This window comes from Garra rufa, chromosome 2 (assembly GCF_049309525.1).
Source record: "Garra rufa chromosome 2, GarRuf1.0, whole genome shotgun sequence".
NCBI lineage: Eukaryota > Metazoa > Chordata > Actinopteri > Cypriniformes > Cyprinidae > Garra > Garra rufa.
This window is the reverse complement of record NC_133362.1, coordinates 4,786,476-4,809,789: the sequence shown is the minus strand read 5'-3', so window position 1 is coordinate 4,809,789 and position 23,314 is coordinate 4,786,476. Positions and strand designations below refer to the sequence as shown.

Genomic DNA, 23,314 nt, shown 5'->3' with positions numbered 1-23,314 from the left:
AGGTTTTTATTGCGTGGAAATACGAATTTAGAAGATTAATGGATCATTGATTTGCTTAAATATGTATGAAAAATACGATAAACAAAAATGTCATGGTTAAAATATTATTCAGTCAATAGGAATTCAATCATCATCTGTGTTAATGATTTATTAATATACTCTAAATGCATTAAAAATCATTTTGTTTATACTATTTTACAATTTAAATCAAAAGTATGGTATTTTAGTATGAGTCAGAGCGTTTGCGTCACGCAGGCCATTTAAAAGCGCTTCTACCGTAAAGCTTCAAATACTTACGCGCATGCGCGCTTTATTGACTACGGCGGAGCGACTGAAGGACTCGTTTACGGGAGTTTACGGTAGTTTAGTGTTGCGGTTGAATGTAAGAGGCATGGAGGCGATACTGAACTGTAAAAAGGAGGATTTGGAGGATTATTACGGTTTGCTCGGCTGCGATGAGTTGTCAACGGTAAACACACAACATAGTTCTTTTAGAGTTTGTGTTTATTATTTCTTCTAGTTCTTTACGGGGTCTAAAGGCAAAGTTTTTTTTTATTTTCTTTTAATCGCAATTGCAAAACGTAAATGTTAATTTGCTCTTTTGTAAACAGTGTTAAAATTAAAACTGATAAATGCATTATCGTGCATGTGATAAAATAATACGTTTTCCCATATCTAATGACAACTGCTGAACAGCCTGTTGCTTTTGTGTCAGGGACTGACATCAGTCATCATGCTGGTAATGATTGATTAAATAGCTGGAAAAGCACATGCAGAAGCAAACAGACTCATCCATCTGCATTACACAGTCATTGCATGCTTATCTTTGATCAAATGTATATGCATCTTCCATAGACTGAACAGATTGTCAATGAGTTTAAAGTGAGAGCTTTGGCCTGCCATCCTGACAAACATCCAGAGAACCCCAAAGCAGGTACAAACATAATAATTCATAATTTTGTACAAAGATTGATCCTATTTCCTTTAGGAAATTAGACTTTTCACTCTTAATTTTTAAATCTGTTTAGATTTAAAGAGAAAATTATGATTACTTGTATATTGTATTTTTCATTTTTATTCATTATTATTTGTATTTATTCGTATTTTTTCAATTCTACCTCTGTATTTAAAGTTACTGTTTGTATTTAATGTTACTTTTTTGTGTTTAATGTATGCACCATGGGTCTGAGAGTAACGCAATTTCAATTCTCTGTATGTCCTGTACATGTGGCAGAATTGACAATAAAGTTGACTTTGACTTTGATGATCAATTATGATCAATAATTGGCTCAGAAGTCAGTCATAAGGGTCCATTTTCTGAAAGTTGACATTTATACATCATCTGATGTATGGTTTGTTAGGATAGGACAATATTTGACAGAGATACAATTTGAAAATCTGGAATCAAAAAAATGCAAAAAATAAAAATATTGAGAAAACGCATTAAAAGTTGTCCAAATTAAGTTCTTAGCAATGCATATTACTAATCAAAAATGAAGTTTTGATATGTTTATAATAGGAAATTGACAAAATATCTTCATGGATATCTTAATATCCTAATATATATATATTTTTTTTCAAAATAAACATTGATCATTTTGACACATACAGTGTATTTTTGGCTATTGCCACAAAAATAACAAAACAGGAATTTAGTCATTCATATCAAATCAAGAAATAAATAAAATATAATAAAAGCAATTTAAAGTGATTTACGATGAAATAAAATTATAAACTACTTTAAGTATAAATGCAAATAATTTAAATAAAATTTATAAAAAACAAATAGCAAAAAGTAATTTTTTAATTCCTATAAAATCATGAAATTAAATGAATTAAAATGTGATTATATAAATACAATAAAATGTTATGTACCGTATTTAAAAATACCTAATAATGTAAAAATTATTAACAAAAATACATAAATAAATAAAATATTTAAAGATTTATTTTCACTGGATTGTGCATGATTAAATTACTTATTTGTATTTTTTAAATATAAATAGTTTAAATTTATTTTAACTACAATAAATAAACAAACAATAATAATTAATTATTATTTATATATATATATATATATATATATATATATATATATATATATATATATATATATTGGTTTGCACTAACCTAAACTAACATGATAAAAGATTACAAAGACAAATTCTCAATTTAGAATAATTTCATTAATGACTCATTCACAGTAAGACCAGAATCATCAACGAAGCAAGTAAATAAACAATGCAGAACGTTTCTTCAAAGTTTCCACATCTGTGAAATTGTGCTGAACATCACCTTTTTACTCACTTTTGCAGTGGAGGAGTTCCAGAAGTTACAAGAAGCTAAAGAGGTTCTCACGGATGAGAAGAAAAGAAAAAATTATGATCTCTGGCTCAGAAGTCAAATTAAAATCCCATTCAGCGAATGGCAAGCGCTCAGTGACTCTGTTAAAACAGTGAGTGTTAATGCACAGAAAATATCACTGCATTCTGTCAGGCAACAAGCATATTTATAACAATTGCATTAATGTGTCTCCAAAAATGACATTTCAGTCAATGCATTGGGCCATGAGGACCAAGAAAGAGCCGATGCTTGAGGCTGCAAGAAATACAGATCCGGTGAACATGAATCAAGTGAAGGTGTCAGACGCTGAAAGCACAGTGGAGGAGAAACCGGCTGAACTCTCACTGCCATCCAGTAACAGATTTATTTTTATAGCTATTTACAATTCTTTAGTTATTTATTTTTACCATAATGTCTCTGTTTCACAGGTGATTATTGGCATCACAGGTTTCGCTGGGCTGGTGAAGCTCCCTCAGGCCTTTTACAGAAGTTCAGGAACTATGAAATATGAATTCATTTATTCTATGCTTTGTAAGTGCAGACATATACAGTGCCTTGCGAAATGATTCATACCCCTTCATTTTTTTCACATTTTGTTATGTTGCTGCCTTACTGTATGTTAAACTACTTTAAATTACTTTTTTCCCACATCAATCTACACTCCCTACTCCATAATGGTGAAGCAAAAAAAAAAAAATGTTTTTTAACATTTGGGCAAATTTATTAGAAATAATAAACTGAAAATATCCCGTTGCATAAGTATTCATACCCTTTTCTGGGACACTCGAAATTAATCTCAGGAGCATTCATATTGCTTCTAGATGTTCCTACACTTGGAGTGGAGTTAAACTGTGGCAAATTCATTTGAATGAGTCTGATTTAGAAAGACACACACCTCTCAGAAAAGGTCTAACAGCTGAAAATGCATATCAGAGCAAAAAGCAAGTCCTGAGGTCAAGATAACTGCCTGTAGAGCTCAGTGACAGACTTGCGTTAAGGCAATGATCTAGGGAAGAGTTCAGAAACAAATCTGCTGCATTGAAGGTTGACAGAAGCATTCTCCATAATGGAAGACGACTGGAACAACTAGGACTCTAGAAAATGTCTGTCAGCCCCCATCCAAGCTGACAGAGATGGAGAGGTGAAAAGGTGAGGCAAAGAATGGCAGATAATTGCCAAATGCAGATGTGCAAAGATGCTCACATCAGACCCAAAAAGACTTGAGGCTGTAAAGGTGCTTCAACTATGGACTGAGTTAAGGGTATGAACACTTATGCAATGTACTTATTTCAGTGTTTTATTTTTAATACATTTGGAAAATTTGCTTTGTCGTTATTATGGTGCATGGAGTGTAAATTGATGTGGGGGAAAAACTAATTTAAAGCAGTTTAACATAACGCTGCAATAAAACAAAATGTGAAAAAAATGAAGGGGTATGAATACTTTTGCAAGGCACTGTAGAGTAAAGAATCAGAACTGACCCATCATTACTATGTTTTATGGCATAATATTGACTTTGTTTATTTTGTTGAATGTTTATATATGTTGACATTAATGTTCAGCAGTGATGCTTTGTATGCCTTAAATGTCCAATCGGAATTTGCACAAGAAAGTATTATAAAGTTTATTTGAATTAATATAATGTGTTGATTAATTATTAATTTAAATAATATTAATTAATATATACTATTGCATTCAGTTAATACAAATAACTACATATAAGCCAGGAGTGTCTTAAAAATATCATTTTTTTTATTCATAATTTAATTTATTTTCAGAAAAAATGAGAAAAGTGTTTATGATGTGAATTCCTTGTGCAAGCAGCATTTTGAGGCATTTTGTGTAAAAGTATGTTCGTTTGTGGCCATTCCAAGCATGTTTCTGATTGTGTTTATTGTGCATTGTGCTTAATTGTCAGCCAACGTTGCATAAATAAAACAACCTATCATGCACTAAGACAAAAATGTTGAAATTGTTGCTTTTGCATAGATGGAACCAATCCTAAAGAGATTTAAAGGGAAAGTGTATTCTAAAAATCAAATTTGTCAACATACTGTAACTGAAAATTGCAATTCTATATTTAGTAGAATGTGATTTCAAATCAAAACACTTAGAATGTTAGTTTATCCAGTAGAACCTTATTTGATTCTTATTTGAATTTAAATTATTAAACAGTTTAGTTCCAAATGATGATATAATTCCAATAGCATTCATATTGAAATATTCAAGTGTACTAAATTAGTAAGTCTTTCCATTCATTATGGTTTGTTAGGATAGGACAGTATTTGGCGGAGATGCAACTATTTCTGAGGGTGCAAAAAATCTTAATATTGAGAAAATCGCCTTTAAAGTTGTGCAAATGACGTTCTTAGCAATAATTTGACCCATACAATGTATGTTTGGCTATTAAAACAAATATACCTGTGCTACTTAAGACTGGTTTTGTGGTCCAGGGTCAGAATTGATCATTATTTTAGCTATTTATTTTTTAATTTAATCTGTTTATTGCCCTTCTGCCAGAATTAAAGAACAACAACGACTTGAAAATATTATTAACATATACTAAATATCACACAATTCTGTTTTTTGTTTTCACCACAGAATAAATACAAGCAAATAGCACTGATATACACTTTTAAAATAGTTTTGGAAAAAATATTAAACCAAGACTACTGTAGTATTCTTACAAGAAAATAAATTTTCAGTTAAAAAAAAAATCAGCTACCTGCCATTTCTTTGTAATTTAATATGAAATTTACTTTATGAAAGTTTTTTTCAATTAATTTTCTAACACTTATAATAAATAATAAAAACTTGTAAACGTTTGACTTTTTTTAAATTAGAAACATCAAAATTATTGCAGTATATAACGTTTATATATTAGATGTATAATTAGTAAGGGGATTTATTTATGTAATTATTTAATCTGTCAAAAAGGAATTTGTCATTAATTTATAATTATTTTAGTTTTATTTATTAATATTTATTTTTATTTATTAATGTTTAAATCTGTCGGTTTTTCTTCTGACGTGACTAAATGAATTTTTTTCTTTCTTTATTTTTATTAATAATTTTGTTTTACATCTAACATTAATAAATAATAAAGGCACGCGGAACAGATTTCACTTTTATTTTTATTGTCCTCTCCAGTAACACCTGTCCGCTCTTCCTCGACTGTGCGTTCATTCATTGGTCAAAGTCCAGAGGATCTTCTCTCTGATTGGCCAGTTCCGTGTGTCAATCATTCTACTGACTTTCACTGACACTAGTTCCCATACTGTAGTGACCGTCAGCGGGAGCGCGCTCAGAAGACCGAAAGTTTAAAGTCAAGATGGCAAGTAAAATCCTTCTGAGAGCCTGTCGGCTGACTCTGATGGGAAGACAAAATGTTTTAATGAAAGCACCTCAGCGTGCGATGGCCGGTAAAGGTAGGAAAATATGAAGAATTTCTTTTGGAGAAATTAAGCAGGTTTATTTCCATTCGCGCACGTTAAACAGCGTATATTATTCATGCATGCACACAAATAAATCAATATGTGGTCCTGGTCTATTTTTTTTTTTTTTTTGAGTGACTTATGAATGCTCTTAAACAGACATGCTGTCACACACAGATCAGACATATGAAACCGCTCGTTTATATCTGAAAAACATGAAACCACACTTGGCAGTAGGGTTTTAAACGCTAGATTTGATTTAAACATTAACGTTGAGGCTTGTATGATATATAAGGAGTGAATTTAATCAAGGTCATTTGTTCTTTATACTTTAGAGGCCGTGCTCTGGCCTTTCTTGGCACTAAAATCATGTTCGTGTGCCAGTTACTCTGGATCATGGCGCATGACACACTACAGAGCACAGAGGTAGAGCGGAGGGCGCCGCTTTATTTACCCGCAGTTTGGCGACACCTCGTGGACAAAGGCTGCCATCGCAGCCTCAAAACAAAACTTTTTTTTGGAGTAGTTCCAAAAACATCTGCAGTAAAAATGGCTGGCAACACGTTTTCTAAGCAATAAAGTCGCGATTTCGTGATATAAATTCTGAATTGTGAGATATAAACTCGCAATTCAGTCAACATATCAGTTTTTTTTTTCTTCCTCAGAACTGGACTCCGAAAAAAGTCAGAATTGTGAGATACAAAGTCGCAATTGCGAGAAAAAAAGTCAGAATTGCGAGCTTATATCTCGCAATTCTGACTTTATTTCTCGCAATTGTGAGTTTATATATTGTGCAAAAAATATATTATATATAATAATATATTATGTTTATATATAAAATATAAATATATTGTGCAAAAAAGTCAGAATTGCAAGTTTAAATGACGCAATTCTAAGAAAAAAGTCAGAATTTCAAGTTTATATCTTGCTTTTTTCTCAAAACTGCATCATATATTCTGCAATTCTGACTTTATAACTCACAATTGTGCAAAAAAGTCAGAATTGCGAGTTTATGTATTACAATTCTGACTTTATTTCTCACAATTTCGAGTTTATATCTTGCAATTCTGATCTTATAACTCGCAATTGTGCAAAAAAGTCATAATTGCGAGTATTTTTTATATTTATATATTGCAGTTCGGACGTTATTTCTCGCAATTGAGTTTATAACCCGCAATTCTGACTTATTGAGTTTATATCCCGCATTTCTGACTTTATAACTCGCAATTGTGCAAAAAAGTCAGAATTGCGAGTTTATATGACGCAATTCTGAGAAGAAAAGTCAGAATTTCGCCTTTGTATCTTGCAGTTCTGACTTTATTTTGAGTTTCTAGTTTATATCTTGCAATTCTGATTTTAAATCTGACTTTTTTTCTCAAAACTGCATCATATATTCTGCAATTCTGACTTTATAACTCACAATTGTGCAAAAAAGTCAGAATTGCGAGTAATGAGACAATTCTGAGACAAAGTCAGAATTTCGAGTTCATATCTTACGATTCTGACTTTATTTCTCACAGTTTAGAGTTTATATCCCATAATTCTGACTTTATAACTCGCAATTGTGCAAAAAAGTCAGAATTGTGAGTATATATGATGCATTTCTGAGAAAAAAAGTCAGAATTTCAAGTTTATATCTTGCAGTTCGGACGTAATTTCTCGCAATTGAGTTTATAACCCGCAATTCTGACTTATTTTGAGTTTATATCCCGCAATTCTGACTTTATAACTCGCAATTGTGCAAAAAAGTCAGAAGTGCGGGTTAATATGACGCAATTCTTGAGAAGAAAAGTCAGAATTGTGAGATAAACCGTTGCAATTCTGACTTTTTTATTTTTTAATTAGTGGCAGAAAGGGGCTTCAATAACTTATTGCAGTATATAATGCTTAAACAATTAATATATAATTAGCACATGCAAGTAGAAGTGGTGAAAAAGGATTTTGTATTTATACACACTAGGGTTATTATAGTTAACTAAAACTAAAAACCATATCCTACTTCAAAAAAAAATTTAATTAAATAATTATAACAAATTAATAATTAAATACATTTTAAATGATATATTTAAAATAAAATAAATAAAAATGGCAAAAAACACAATTAAGTTACTAAAACTTTAAAATGAAAACTAAATATAAAAATAACGAATTGAAAATATTAATAACATAATAAATATCATACAACTCTGAGTTTATATCGCACAATTCACAGAATAAATAATTAATAATAAAATAATATAATAAATAATTATATAAAATATTTTTTTAGTCTGAAAAATTCAGCTTCCTGCTATTTCTTTGTAATTCAATGTGAAATGTACTATGAATTTAAACTAAACCAAAATAATCTAATAATTTTATTTTAAAATAATGTAAATAAACCTAAGCATTATGTTTGTTATTAATATTAGTTATATAAGTGTTAAAACTACGTTTTTTTCAAAAGTCAATGATAAAAAATAAACTGTATTTTAAATGTATTTTCTAACACTTCATAAAAACTTTAATTAATAAAACAGTATGTTATTTTTTATCTTTCTGTACTACAAATTTTCTTAGAAGATTCTTATGGATAAATTTCAGATTATGATATAATGCCTTTAGCCTGCAAATGAGAATATTTGCTTTGGTGATAATATGTTTAAATTAAAATAAATAAATAAATTTGCTTATTTTATTCACAACCAAATGGGTTGTTTTACTTCGTGACTGTATTAATGGCAGACACAGTCCCTTATTTTTTGTCCTCCAGGGCTCTGGTTAAACCTGTCTGCTTTTACTCAACCATATCATTGTCTTAGCATCAGTAATGTTTTGTGTTTTTCAGGTATTCCAACAGATGAAGAGCAGGCAGCGGGTCTGGAGAGACGCATCCTGCAGGCCATGAAAAAAGGCCAGGTAAAAGACAATAAGACATTTGTGACCCTGGACCACAAAACCAGTCATAAGGTTAAATTTTACAAAACTGAGATGTATACATCATATGAAAGCTCAGTAAATAAGCTTTCTATTGATGTATGGTTTGTTAGGATAGGACAATATTTGGCTGAGATACATCTATTTGAAAATCTGGAATCTGAGGATGCAAAAAAAATCAAAATCCTGAGAAAATCACCTTTAAAGTTGTCCAAATTAGGTTCTTAACAATGCATATTACTAATCAAAAATTACATTTTGATACATTTACAAAAGGAGTTTTTCAAAAAATCTTCATGGAACATGATCTTTACTTAATTTCCTAATGATTTTTGGCATAAAAGAAAAATCAATAATTTTGACCCATACAATGTATTTTTGGCTATTGCTACAAACATACCCCAGCGACTTAAGACTGGTTTTGTGGTCCAGGGTCACATTTGTTTGACCATGAGCTTTAGTAAAAGTATACTTTTCATTTTGAATCATGTGTGATGTGCTACACAGGATCCATACAGCATATTCAAGCCAAAGGAATACACTGGAACCAGAGACGACCCTCATATTGTTCCCAGCATCAACAACAAACGGCTGGTCGGCTGCCTCTGTAAGAAACACACACATACACACACTCCGGCACGTGAACTTGTCTACAATTGAAACTATGCATGAGTTGAATAAGAATGTTTTTCAAGGAGATCTTTGTAAATGAAAGACACATGTCTGTGTTGTGAAGGTGAGGAGGACAACACTGCCATCGTTTGGTTCTGGCTTCATGAGGGAAACCCTCAGCGCTGCCCGTCCTGCGGCTCGCACTACAAACTGGTCCATCATGAGCTGCCGCACTGAGCTGGACCTCACAAACACCTAAACCTCTGAAGAAACCACTGCGTGCCTATGCCAAACATGTACAGGAGCCAATAATAAAACAATTTAATATAATAAAAGGGGCATAATGGTTTTTTGTTCCACTGCAATGTGGGGAAAAATCTATTTTATTCTATTCCGACTTATTTTCTGTGAATTCTGAGTTTACCTCTTGAAACTTTGTTTTGTTTCTGTAAAAGAATTTAAAATTTGAAAATTGTGAAAAATTTAAAATTTTGAAAAAAAAATTAAAATTTTGAAAAAATTTTTTTAAAATTTTGAAAAAAAAAAAAAATGAAACACTTAGAACATTTTTTTTTTCAATGTAAACATTTGAAAATGTAAAAAAAAATTAAATGTGAAAAAATAAACAATTAAAAATGTAAAATAAAAAAAAAAGTTAAAATTAAACAAAATGGTACAACTTTGTTCCATGTATAGTTGAAGTCAAAATCATGACTTCACCTCGCAAAATGTTAATTATTTTAGAAATATAAGAGGGATCATACAAAATGCGTTATTTTTTATTTAGTACTGACCTGAATAAGACATTTCACATAGAAGTTTAAATATAGTCCACAAGAGAAAATAGTTAAACTAATAAAAATGACCCTGTTTAAATGTTTACATACATTTGATTCTTAATACTATGTTGTTACCTGATGATCCACAGCTGTGGTTTTTGCTTAGTGATAGTTGTTCAAGTGTCCCTTGTTTGTCCTGCTGCTGTTCTTCAGACAAATCCTTTAGATTTGTTGGTTTTTCAGCATTTTTGTGTATTTTTGTATGATTTTGAGATCCATCTTTTGACACTGAGGACAACTGAGGGACTCATATGAAACTACTACAGAAGGTTCAAATGTTCACTGATGCTCCACAAGTAAAAATAACATGCATTAAGAGCGGGGGTGAAAACTTTTGAACAGAATCCGGATGTGTATTTTTTTTATTTATTTTTTATTTTGCCTAAATATCATATTTTTTTTGTTTAGTACTGCCTGTCAGAAGCTACTTGTGTTTTCCAGAAGACAAAATAAGTTAAATTTACCCTGATCTTCAAATTCAAAAGTTTTCACCCCCGGCTCTTAATGCATGTTTTTCCTTCTGGAGCATCAGTGAGTGTTTGAACCTTCTGTAATAGTTGCATATGAGTCCCTCAGTTGTCTTCAGTGTGAAAAGATGGATCACAAAATCATACAGTCATTGTTGGAAAGGGTTCAAATTCACAAAAATGCTGGAAAACCAACAAATTTGTGGGAGCTGAAGGACTTTTCTAAATAACAGGCAGTTTAACTGTTCAGGACAAACAAGGGATTCATGAAAAAATAAAACAGAATCCTGTCTCAAAAGTGTAAGAAAACACTTAAACAGCTGTTATTTTCTTATGTGGACTATATGTAAATGTCTTTTCTGTGAAATAACTTACTCAGTTCAGTGCTAAATAAAAACAACATGCATTTTGGTAAAATAATTAACATTTTGAAGATGCATGTACATGTCAAATTTTGACCTCATGTGTAGCTGTTAATATCTTATAAGACTTGATTTGAGATGTTTTTTTACAAAAAACAACAGCATCAAATCTAGAAAATATTGTGTTTATTTACAATTTACAAACACAAGAAAAATGTCAGCATTTGTTTCATTGCTTTCTTCAACACGCTCACAATGGCACAGCAACTAGAAGCTCACACGTGTGTGATGAGCGGATTCAGATGAATCGAACTCGAATCATCAAACCCACTTATTATTCATAGTCATTGTAAATTATTACTCTGAATGTTTTCAGTGGCATTTATTTGATTCTGCAATCATGCAAACTTCTTAACCCCCGTAAGACTTTGCATTGCCACTGCAGTATATGAGCACTGGAACGGACACATTCAGTTTTCATCAAACACTGGATGAATTCCTGGATCTGCTGCTATCAGATTTTGATACTTACTCAAACTTGAAAAAAATAAAACAAAAAGCCCAAAACAATCTACATGTTTTTTTTTTTTTTTTTTTTTTTTTTTCCAGTTAAGGCACATGACACAAAAGTGGTCTAAGATCCTTCAAGGACACACACCACTTTATTTGAACAAAATCATGTGCAGAAAATGATTCTGCATAAATATTCATCCAGTAAGTGAATCTGAATGATGTGCCAAAAAAAGGTACATAACATTAAGCAAATCCAACATTTTAGATGAGATTTCTGCACAAGTCTTTTAGAATAAAATCTATTCTATGTAAATAAAAATAAAAATACAAAAGTTCTGTAATGCCAACAAAGTGTTACTGTTAACACTACAATAAGATTGTATATACTAACATTAGTTAATACGATTGTTAGCATTTAATAATCTCAAGGTAATATCTACATATACTTTTACAGTAAAGATAATGCATTTAAATGAATAATGAACAACAATGTAATTTATGTTCACTGTAGTGCTTTTGTAAAATATTATTGTTCATTTTTAGTTTAGGATTTGTTAATGTAATGTATAGAACCTTATTGTAGTGTGTTGCAGGTTTAAAGGAACAGTTCACCCGTAAATAATATTTGGTGAATATTTACTCATCCTTATGCCATTCAAGATGCAGATGAGTTTGTTTCTTCATCAGATTTGGAGAATTGTAGCATTTCATCACTTTCTCACCAATGGATCCTCTGAAGTGAATGGGTGCCGTCAGAATGAGAGTCCAAACAGCTGATAAAAACATCACAATAATCCACACCACTCCAGTCCATCAGTTAACATCTTGAGAAACCAAAAGCTGTGTGTTTGTAAGAAACATATCCATCATTAAGACATTTTTAACTAAAATTCAAGCCCATAATCCATAATGCACTGCAAAAAATGCATTTCTTACTTAGATTTTGTCTTGTTCCCAGCCAAAATATCTAAAAATCTTAAATCAAGAAAGATTTTCTAGACAAGTAAAAATTATTTTCTTGTTTTCAGAAAAAAACTTAAACTTAGGTGCATTTTTGCTTGTTTTAGGCAATAACGCACATAAGAAAATAATTTTTACATCCAAAAAATCATATTAAGAATTTAATATTTTTGGCTTGAAACAAATCTCCAGTGAAAAAGTGGTCAGGTCTGAATCAGGAGAGAAGCATGGTTTACAAACCAAAACAATCAAAACAGCTCTAAATAAATATGTGGGTTGATTTTGATGTGAGAGACAGCAGGAAATTGAGTTTTTACACTGGAGGAAGCGTTATTATAGATTATGGACTCAATTTTTTGTTAGAAACGTCTTGATGGATTTGTTTCAGCTTTTGTCTTTACAAGATGTTAACCGATGGACTGGAGTGGTGTGGATTTCTTGTGGATTATTGTGATGTTTTTATCAGCGGTTTGGACTCTCATTCTGACGGCACCCATTCACTCCAGAGGATCCATTGGTGCAAAAATGATGAATTGCTATTTCTCCAAATCTGATGAAGAAACAAACTCATCTACATCTTGAATGGCCGTAGGGCGAGTGCATTTTCAGCAAATGTACCATTTCTCCCCTTAAAAAAGGAAAAAGAAAGAAAGAAACAAATGGAGAAAACATAAAGCTCAATAGCACACCCAAAATCTGAGTAAGTAACAAAATACTGATATACAAATACTGTTTACATATTTCAGTCCCACTGGGACGCTGTATTTGCAGATACAAGTGCCTTTTATTCAAATTGTAACTGATGATTAATCAGATGCATAATAAATCAAACATTTCTAAGCTAATTTCAAAATCAAGTCAAGGGCAGTAGTCACGCAATAAAGTATGCAAACGTTTCTGCAGGCTGAAGCGTGCGGTACCTGTGTGTCACATACGCTCTGTACACGGATTGCTTGTTTTGCGCTCGCTGACGTCAGACGAGGTTGAAGCCCTGGTTGTGTTCGATGGCGTGCAGCAGTTTCTCTTTGAGTGTCTCCTTACTAGTGTACTTGGGCAGATCCAGCAGGTTGAAGCATGTGTGCGCTACGGGGAAATATTGCTCTCCGCCACCGGTGGGCTGGATCACTAACGCCAGGCTCTTCATGCCCAGAATGGGGATTCGGTCGCTGCCCGTGAGGAACACTAGTGTAAATGACAGGAAGATGGCATTAAAATGTATTCACATTCCTTTCAGAGCATTTTTGTGTATTTGAACCCTTTTCAACAATGACTGTATGATTGTGAGATCCATCTTTTCACACTGAGGACAACTGAGGGACTCATATGCAACTATTACAGAAGATTCAAATGCTCAATGATGCTCCAGAAGGAAACATGATGCATTGAGCCGGAGGTGAAAACAAGGTAAATTTAACTTAATTTGTCTACTAGGGAACATGTAAATATCTTCTGTAGCTTCTGAAAGGCAGTACTAAATGAAAAGAAATATGATACTTAAGCAAAGTAAGAAAAATGCACGCCTTCATTCTGTTCAAAAGTTTTCACCCCCGGCTCTTTACGCATTGTGTTTCCTTCTGGAGCATCAGTGAGTGTTTGAAGCTTCTGTAATAGTTGCATATGAGTCCCTCAGTTGTCCTCAGTGTGAAAACATGGATCTCAAAATCATACAGTCATTGTTGGAATTGGAAAGAGTTTAAATACACAAAAATGCTGGAAAACCAAAGAATTTCTGGGACCTAAAGGATTTTTCTGAAGAACAGCGGGGAGTTTAACTGATCAGAACAAACAAGGAACTCATGGAAGAAGAAAAAAAACACAGCTGTGGATCATTCAGGTAGTAACACATAATTAAAGGAGAAGTTTACTTCCAGAACAAATATTTACAGATACACCCACTTGTCAAGATGTTCATGTCTTTCTTTCTTCAGTCGTAAAGGAATTATGTTTTTAGGATTTCTCTCCATATAGTGGACTTCTATGGTGCCTGCGACTTTGAACTTACAAAATGCAGTTTTGAAGGGCTCTAAATGATCCCAGCCGAGGTAGAAGAGTCCTATCTAGCAAAACAATCAGTTATTAAAAAAAAAAATAAAAATACAATTTATATACTTTTTAACCTCAAACGCTCATCTTGTTTAGCTCTGTGTGAACTGTGTATTCTGGTTCATGAATGTTAGGGTATGTCAAACTCCCATCTCATTTTCTTTGCATGTTCATTTTGTAAACACTGGGTCGGTACTTCGGCAGTGATGTAGGATGATTTTGAAGGTAGAGGAGAAAATGAGATGGGAGTTTTTCGACATACCCTAACTGTCTTGAACCAGAATACACAGAGTTCACGCAGAGCTAGACAAGATGAGCATTTGAGATTAAAAAGTATTTAAACTGTCTATTTTTTTATTTTTTTTTAGAAAATAACCGATCGTTTCGCTAGATAAGACTCTTATTCCATGGCTGGGATCGTTTAGAGCCCTTTGAAGCTGCAATGAAACTGTATTTTGTAAGTTCAAACTCAGGGGCACCATAGAAGTCCACTATATGGAGAAAAATCCTGAAACGGTTTCCCTCAAAAAACAATTTCTTTACGACTGAAGAAAGAAAGGCATGAACATCTTGGATGACAAGGGGATGAGTACATTATCTGTAATTTTTTGTTCTGGAAGTGAACTTCTCCTTTAAAAATCAAGTGTATGAAAACTTTTGAACTATTATTTTCTTTTGTGGACAATATGTCTTTTACGTGAAATATGTTATTCAGGTTAATACTGAATTAAAAAATATATACATTTTGTATAATCCCTCTTATTTTGGTAAAATAATTAACATTTTGCAAATTCTACAAGGTGTATGCAAACTTTTGACTTCAACTGTATTAAAAGTGTAATAAAATAAACACTTAAATGTGCATTTTCACCACTAGTCTGAAAGAAGACAACCAGTGCTGACTGTAGTGCAAAAACAATGAAACAAGTGACAAATCTGAGGTCTTTTCTAAATCTAAACTCAGAGATGATTCACTTACACAGGAACTGTTTTTTCTTCTCCAAAGGCAGCTCGTGAAACACTTCCCAGAATATCTTAATGGTGGGGTGATCTGCCCAGTACTCGCCCTTATACTCTGTGCTCTGTGAAATCAATACAGTCATGCAGAACATTTACAATGTCAAATAACTACAATAACAAAACATTTCCAAACACATACTGTCAGTTTTCAACACAAATATTATTTACAATAATTTTACCTTCTCTAACTCCTTCCAGTCATAATGGGTGTTTCCTATGATCATGGCCTGCAGTTCACTGGGCTGGAACAGCTCTAGAACTTTCCCTCCACACACTTTGTGAAATCCGGCATAGAAAGCGCTGAACTGAGGAGCCACGGATTTGTTGAAAATATAATCAACATAGGCGTTGACAAACTCCTGCCTGGATAGATTAAATAAGTTCAACCATTTACTTGGTTGCAAAAATATGAATCAAATCACAAATATGGTGCTCAAATGGAATTTATATGCAACTGAAGTCAATTAATAATAACAGTCGTGTTGAGTGAATGTCAATATTACGGTGCATTTAATACCTGTTGGACTTGTTGACGCTGATGTCTGTCCCGTTGGGAACCAGCTCCAATACCTCTGTGGTGCCAAAAATTTCCTCTGTGATCTGTCATCATAAAATAAAAATGACCCTATATGCATGCATTTTTAAAGACAGATATTGTGCATAAACAGCTTGTTCTTACTGTGAAATTCAGGCAGAAGGTATCTTCCAGATCATCCTCTGTATAATCCAGCAACTGCTGAAGACTCCTGAAGACCCACAGGTAAAAAACAAAAAAAAAAAAAAAACACATAGATGAGGATCACATCTAATCTGTATTACATTCTCCAAGATTATTTCTTAACCCTATAAAGCCTACAGAATCATGTGACCCTGGACCACAAAACCAGCACAGGTGTTTTTGTAGCAATAGCCAAAAAATATATTGCATGGGTCAAAATGATTTTTCTTGTGTGCCAAAAATCACTAGGATATTAAGTAAAGATCATGTTCCTACCATGAATATATCAAAACTTAATTTTTGATTAGTAATATGCATTGCTAAGAAATTAATTGGGACAACTTTAAAAGATGATTTTCTCAGTATTTAGATTTTTTTGCACCCTCAGGTTCCAGATTTTTAAATAGTTGTATCTTGACCAACTACTTGTCTACTTGTCAATGGAAAGCTTATTAGCTTTCATATGATATATACATCTCAATAAAAAATAAAATAAAAATAAAATTACCCCATGACTGGTTTTGTGGTCCAGAGTCACATATTTCAAGGGTTCCAAGTAAATTAAAAAACAGTGCAAAAATGCTTTTCTTACTTAAATGTTTTGTCTTGTTTCCAGCCAAAATATCTAAAAATTCTATCAAGAAAAATGGTCTTGTTTTCAGAAAAAAAAAAAAAAAAAAAATTTAAATGAGTTTTCGCAAGCCAAAGGGATAAGCAAAAATATTTTATTTCAAACAAAAAAGTTTTTTTTTCTTACCACATTGGCTGATTACTTCTTTATTTATTTATTGGCTTGTTTCAAGCAAAAATGCATTTAATTTTGACTTGTTTTTTTCTGAAAACAAAACAACTTTTACTCGTCTAGAAAAACCTTCTTGATTTAAGAACTTTTAGATATTTTGGCTAGAAACAAGACAAAAAAATCTAAGTAAGAAAAGCTTTTTTGCTGTGCATGATAAAAAATTTGCAGACAAATATGTTGTACACAATACATACATGCATTATCAAACACAATCAAGAAGATTGAGAAACATTTATTTGTTCATCTCTCAATCATCACTGTAATTGCATTATGTGTTATAATAAAATAAGCATTTAAATATCATCTTAATAACACATTATTGGAGATATAGAGTGACAACTGATATATATATATTTCATGTCAGTATCTGCTATTCTTTTTTGCTTTTTATCAGCATTTGCACCAAATTGCATCTTTTTGCTCAGTTTGGTTCTCTGAATTATACTAAGCTGTTTTTCCTATATAGTCTCACTATATCATACTATATAATAAACGATAACAACTTGATGCATCACATGAAAAATGTTTGCACTTTTTTTTTTTTAGATTAAAAAAAAAAAAAAAAAAAAATCTAACTATTATTTCATATGTCAAGTTTTACATTCACATAACACACATAAACTTGGATTATGTTTATGTCCAAATCATTAATCTGGCTAAAATCAGTTTATGAAAAGTTTTAGGTCACTTTCGTGTGTGTGTGTGTGTGTGTGTGTGTGTGTGTGTGTGTGTCAAGGCGCATATGATTCTTCATTACATTAACCTCTTTATGCTCTGGAAACATTAAAAATGACAGAAAATCAAAGTCTCATCAATCGACTGAAACAAACCCACCTTCCCACATCAGGCATGAGTTCCTTCAGGTCCTCTAGAGTAGGAGTTTTCTTCAGGAGTTTCTTGTACAGCGCTAGCGGGAAGTTCAGCTCCACTATTGTGAGGTTATAGATGGCCAATCCACAAACCACACCGATCAGATGGAACAAGTCAATGTCTTCAAATGTCTGCAGTAAAGCATATCTGACATGTGTGAGATTAACATTTCCTCATCTTACACTGCAGTTTGTTTATACAATTCTTATGTATAGTCTTGTGTGCTTTCGAATGTTTATTCAAATCATGCTTTTGATCTTGTTTTTGCCAATAACTGTCTTTTCTTATTACTTATACGTGACCCTGGACCACAAAGCCAGTCTTAGGTAGCACGGGTGTATTTGCAGGAATGGCCAGAAATACATTGTATGGTTCAAAATGATTGATTTTTCTTTTATGCCAAAAATCATTTGGATATTAAGAAAAGATCATGTTCCATGAAGATAGTTTGTAAATGTCCTATTGTAAATAATTCAAAAGTTAATTTTTGATTTGAAATATGCATTGCTAAGAACTTTGAAGGTGATTTTCTTGATATTTTGATTTTTTTTTGCACCCTCAGATTCCAGATTTTAGATACAATTCCAGTTGTATCTCGGCCAAATACTGTACCTCGGTCCTATCCTAACAAACCATACACGAATGGAAAGCTCATTTATTCAGCTTTCAGATGATGTATAAACCTCAATTAAAAAAATGGACTCTCATGACTGGTTTTGTAGTCTAGAGTCACATATATAAAGCATTTTGTACTTTTATAAATGTGAGGGGACTTCTAATGTTTCCTTATATTCTATAAAGTCTATATTTATATGGGTACATTTCTTCTTAATACATCAGGTAAATAGTATGTATACAATTATTTTATGTTTTCACTTTAATATTCATTGCCAAAAAAAAAAAAAAGGGTTTGTTAAACTGCCATTTGATTAAAAGATTAATCCATTCTGAATGTTTACTAGCTTCATTTGCTTACCAGAATAATAGAAATATACAACACAGAATTTCAGGCGTTGGGGTAATCAAACATTTATTAATATATATTTTATATTGACATTATTTTAAATAAAGTAATTTTTTAGGTTATTAATTTTTTTCTAATTCAAATAAGACATGCCTTTAATTTTGTTTTTAACCATTAAAATGGAATCTCAAAAAATGTAAAACAGAAAAAAAATGACATATTTCTAATGGAATTTGAAAAAAAATAAAACATTTCACAGTGCCCTAAAAATTTTATTTTTATTAAACTTAAATTGTTGTTGAATTGTGTACATTTATTGATTTCAATAAAATGAACACTTTTTGATGACTAAAATTTTATTTAATTATGAAACCAAAAAATGTAAATGGAAAAAGTAATCCAGAAAAATTGGAACAGTAAAAAACCTAAGAATGTTTTTTTCTTGAAATACCCTGTGCAGGCATTTGTGGTTTTTTTTACATACCTTGTGAGCAAACCAGATGAGTCTGGACTCCTCATAGTATCTAAACATCCCATATTTAGGATCCAAGAGTTCCTTCATTATGAGCAGGAAGAACTCTTTTCTCACACCGCCAGCATCCACTGCCTCCTCTCCCACAAAGATCACCTGCAAAATAATACCATTAAAAACTGCAGGAGCAGCACTGAAGAGGCCCAGATCGAGACGGACTCGTTTACCTTGAGTGGCTTCTTGTAATCCACATTTTTGGACTTCCTCAGCACCTCCATGGAGTCTCCGACCACGTTATCTCGGCGTACGATGAGGATGAGGCAGGGGTTTACTGACTCCACTCCTCCACCAGACAGGAACAGAGAGTGTAAGTTCTGTCTCTGAGCCTGATCCACCGCTATCTGATCACAAACAACACTGTAAGCTTTAACTAAGGTAAAATATGATGTCAAATCTTCAGATGAGGCAGATCACTCTCACCTGCATCTGGATCACAGCATCAGTTTGTAGCAGCGCTGTCTTCGCCTGAGCGTCAAAAACAAATGGGTATTTGCACATGATCACCTGAGAATCCATGACCTGTACAAAACAAATGAGAGACAGAGGAGCATGTGACTATGTGATTGCATTTACTGCAGCTTAAGTTGCATTTTTAAGTCGCATAACTGTGATCATGTAACTAAAATGCAGTTAACCAAACAAAAGCAAAAAATACTGAAGTACTGAGTTGTGTTTATAGAATAAATATTAGCTTAGCAACTAAATATTACATTGTAATTAAAAAAACATTTGAATTTCTGCTAAGATTTTTCATTCTAGTTCTTTTCTGAATTGATTAAATTGAAACATTTTATTGTGGAATGAAAAATACACATTTGTGAGCCTGGACTAGAAATCCAGTCTTAAAAAAAAAAAAAAAAGGCTTGCAGCAATAGCCAAAATATGGGTTGAAATAATAACATTATTAAGATATTTGATCATGTTCCATTAAGATATTTTGTAAATATATCAAAACTTAATTTTTGATTAGTAATATGTGACCCTGGACCACAAAACCAGTCTTAAGTCACTGGGGTATATTTGTAGCAATAGCCAAAAATACATTGCATGAGTCAAAATTTTTGATTTTTCTTTTATGCCAAAAATCATTAAGAAATTAAGTAAAGTTCATGTTCCATGAAGATTTTTTGTAAAATTCCTACTGTAAACATATCAAAATGTAATTTTTGATTTGTAATATGCATTGTTAAGAACCTAATTTGGACAACTTTAAAGGTGATTTTCTCAGTCTTTTAGATTTTTTTGCATCCTCAGATTTCTGATTTCAAATAGATGTATCTCAGTCAAATATTGTCCTATCCTAACAAACCATACATCAATAGAAAGCTTATTTATTGAGCTTTCATATGATGTATAAATCTCAGTTTTGTCAAATTTAACCTTATGACTGGTTTTGTGGTCCAGGGTCACATATGCATTGCTGAGAACTTCATTTGGAAAACTTTAAAGGCAATTTTCTCAATATTTTGATTTTTTTTGCACATTCAGATTCTAGATTAGAGCCATCTCAGTCAAATATTGTCCTATCCTACCAAACATATCAATAGAAAGCTTATTTATTCAGATTTCAGAATAAATCGGATTTATAGGATGCAGAAAAGTTATTTTTAAACCACAAACAGAACAACCAAAATAATAGTTAGTTTCAAAAATGTCCCCATTCAGTTTGATGCTGTTAGTAGCAAAGGAGACAACAAACTTTACATATTCGTTACTGTATATGATCACAAAATTCAGAAGTGTATAATTATTACCTTTGAATAATGCAGAAAACTCACCACAGAGAACATCTGCTGTTGAAACCAGGTGACATAATCATTCCTGATGTCAATGAGCTCATCCAGCTCATGAATATAAAACTTGTCATATTGGATGATCTGGCCAGCACGCTCATTAACCTGCAACACGATAATCAGAATAATATTAGCAAATAACTAAAAACAAATATAGCTGAAAGCAGCGTTTACCAGAGTTCAAGCACTGAAGACATTTAAGCACATAAGGAAAATGCATTGTGTTACCATAGCTGAAATGACCAAAAATCAATGATTTTTGGCAAATCCAGGTTATTTACCATAAAAAAAAGTTGTTTTACTGTTATAGTGCCACATACGGTTTAATTTCTATAAAATGTTGCATGCTTGTTTAGAATCTTCTGTGAGCATAGTGTCATAAAGTTTTCATTTAGGATTTACAGACTTAAATATAACTGGACAATTGTACTGCACTGATTTTAATAATTTTGAGAGTAAAACCAAGGACTAGTTCGCTAAAGTAGTCTTTTTAAATAATCTTGTATATTTGATGAACATTTTGATTGCCAGCAGTGGTCCTAGAGGCAAAGTTGCTCAGAAAAAGGAGATCTATCGTATGATATGAAGATCTAGTGTTTTTGTAAATATATGTGACCCTGGACCACAAAACCAGTCTTAAGTCGCTGGGGTATATTTGTAGCAATAGCCAAAAATACATAGTATGGGTCAAAATTATTGATTTTTCTTTTATGTCAAAAATCATTAGGAAATTAAGTAAAGATCATGTTCCATGAAGATTTTTTGTAAAATTCCTACTGTAAACCTATCAAAATGTAATTTTTGATTAGTAATATGCATTGTTAAGAACTTAATTTGGACAACTTTAAAGGTGATTTTCTCAGTATTTTGATTTTTTGCACCCTTAGATTTCAGATTTTCAAATTGTTGTATCTCGGCCAAATATTGTCCTATCCTAACAAACCATACATCAATAGAATGCTTATTTATTGAGCTTTCATATGATGTATATATCTCAGTTTTGTCAAATTTAACCTTATGACTGGTTTTGTGGTCCAAGGTCACATATGAGCAATTTGAAGTCATTCACCATTGAAATAATGTCTTTTTAAAGCCTTTTAACAGTTGCAGTGCCACCTTTGTTTTTACTGCTGTGTTTTTTTTACAGTTTGAGTGAAAAACCTAGGTCTATTTTGCAAAAGTAGGGTTTTTACATTTAACAAACGATTTGATTGACAGCAGTGGTTCTAGACTCTACAGGCATAGTTGTCCAGAATGAGGAGTTCTGTCATATGATATGAATATCGTATGTATGTGCGAAAAAGCGTGCAATGTCTCACAGACCTTTAGGGCCCACCGAGTTTTGTTCCAATCGGCCTCCATTAACCATGTCTAATAGGCACTCAAACTTCATACTCAAATATCCTTATAGACACTTGTGGCACTTTGGACAAAGTCTGTGCACAGCGATTTCCATGTTGTCAGGACCAATAGTTCTCTAGGTATAGCCATTATCTTTTTTTCCCTCTTATAGTGTCACAAACTGGCCAAGCTCCACAATTTTTGTCCTGCGACCTCAGATTGAGCTCTTACATTAGTGTTCTGAGTTTGGCCAAGATATCTCATTCCGTTTAGGAGTTATTGGCATTTTACCCTTTTGAACGTTTTGGAGTTCCTTTGCGATGGTGAGTCGAAAGTTAGACTTTTTGAATTTATTGATATTCACTCTCCAGAGAATCTTTCTGGAGTGGTTTGGTTCTAATTGGGTGAAAAGACTAGTTTTTGTCAGGCTCACGATCGAATCTGAGGCATGTGTTTTGTTCGTTGCGAGCCAAGGATTCCAAAGACAGAAGACACTTGAACTGGTCACTGACGGTTTAGGACTTATAAGCAATTTCATTCTTTTGACTGTTGTTGGCCCGTTAGGCCAATTGGGGCGAGCCTTGGAGATACTGTCGGCTGTTTGAGTACTACCATCCTTCCAAGTTTCAAGTCTCTACGACTTACGGTTTGGTCTGCACGATCAGTTTTACGTGTAGATTAATGATAATTGACCATTCCAACAATTACAATAGGGTTTCAGCACTACGTGCTTGAACCCCTAAAATTACCTTTTTTTTAATGCATTTCACCGTGTCTCTAGAATG

At 32.4% G+C, this 23,314-nt stretch overlaps 3 protein-coding genes across 6 annotated transcripts in view; 2 read left to right on the top strand and 1 right to left on the bottom strand.

Moving 5' to 3' along the window:
* The first annotated feature begins 9 nt into the window (after positions 1-9).
* Positions 10-2,949, top strand: dnajc12 (DnaJ (Hsp40) homolog, subfamily C, member 12). The gene is made up of 5 exons (XM_073834800.1): positions 10-469; positions 856-934; positions 2,316-2,455; positions 2,553-2,697; positions 2,772-2,949. The coding sequence occupies exons 1-5, from the start codon at positions 302-304 to the stop codon at positions 2,852-2,854; spliced, it is 615 nt and encodes a 204-aa protein (XP_073690901.1). The 5' UTR covers positions 10-301; the 3' UTR covers positions 2,855-2,949.
* A 2,658-nt stretch (positions 2,950-5,607) lies between these two features.
* On the top strand, positions 5,608-9,640 carry cox5b2 (cytochrome c oxidase subunit 5B2). The gene is made up of 4 exons (XM_073834799.1): positions 5,608-5,771; positions 8,605-8,675; positions 9,201-9,300; positions 9,430-9,640. The coding sequence occupies exons 1-4, from the start codon at positions 5,675-5,677 to the stop codon at positions 9,540-9,542; spliced, it is 381 nt and encodes a 126-aa protein (XP_073690900.1). The 5' UTR covers positions 5,608-5,674; the 3' UTR covers positions 9,543-9,640.
* Positions 9,641-10,577: 937 nt separating this feature from the next.
* The window catches only part of herc4 (HECT and RLD domain containing E3 ubiquitin protein ligase 4), a 34,224-nt gene continuing 21,487 nt past the window's right edge, over positions 10,578-23,314 (bottom strand). For 2 of the 4 annotated variants that reach the window (XM_073833641.1, XM_073833642.1), the window contains exons 15-24: positions 21,150-21,293; positions 19,816-19,914; positions 19,563-19,736; positions 19,348-19,491; positions 17,864-18,030; positions 16,189-16,255; positions 16,027-16,109; positions 15,689-15,872; positions 15,469-15,571; positions 10,578-13,628 (exon numbers count right to left, since the gene is read on the bottom strand). In XM_073833641.1, the coding sequence (XP_073689742.1) occupies positions 13,420-13,628; positions 15,469-15,571; positions 15,689-15,872; positions 16,027-16,109; positions 16,189-16,255; positions 17,864-18,030; positions 19,348-19,491; positions 19,563-19,736; positions 19,816-19,914; positions 21,150-21,293 (1,374 nt within the window). In that variant the 3' untranslated portion in view covers positions 10,578-13,419. The remainder of the gene's footprint in view (positions 13,629-15,468; positions 15,572-15,688; positions 15,873-16,026; positions 16,110-16,188; positions 16,256-17,863; positions 18,031-19,347; positions 19,492-19,562; positions 19,737-19,815; positions 19,915-21,149; positions 21,294-23,314) is intronic. The other 2 variants (XM_073833643.1, XM_073833644.1) reach the window with 1 other exon arrangement.

Excerpts from the sequence above, each read along its gene's own strand:
- dnajc12 (XM_073834800.1), top strand. The coding sequence starts at position 302 with ATGCGCGCTTTATTGACTACGGCGGAGCGACTGAAGGACTCGTTTACG. Across the intron at positions 935-2,315 it reads TCCAGAGAACCCCAAAGCAG|TGGAGGAGTTCCAGAAGTTA; the intron begins GTACAAACATAA and ends TCACTTTTGCAG. Across the intron at positions 2,698-2,771 it reads TGAACTCTCACTGCCATCCA|GTGATTATTGGCATCACAGG; the intron begins GTAACAGATTTA and ends TCTGTTTCACAG.
- cox5b2 (XM_073834799.1), top strand. The coding sequence starts at position 5,675 with ATGGCAAGTAAAATCCTTCTGAGAGCCTGTCGGCTGACTCTGATGGGA. Across the intron at positions 8,676-9,200 it reads AGGCCATGAAAAAAGGCCAG|GATCCATACAGCATATTCAA; the intron begins GTAAAAGACAAT and ends TGTGCTACACAG. Across the intron at positions 9,301-9,429 it reads ACGGCTGGTCGGCTGCCTCT|GTGAGGAGGACAACACTGCC; the intron begins GTAAGAAACACA and ends TGTGTTGTGAAG.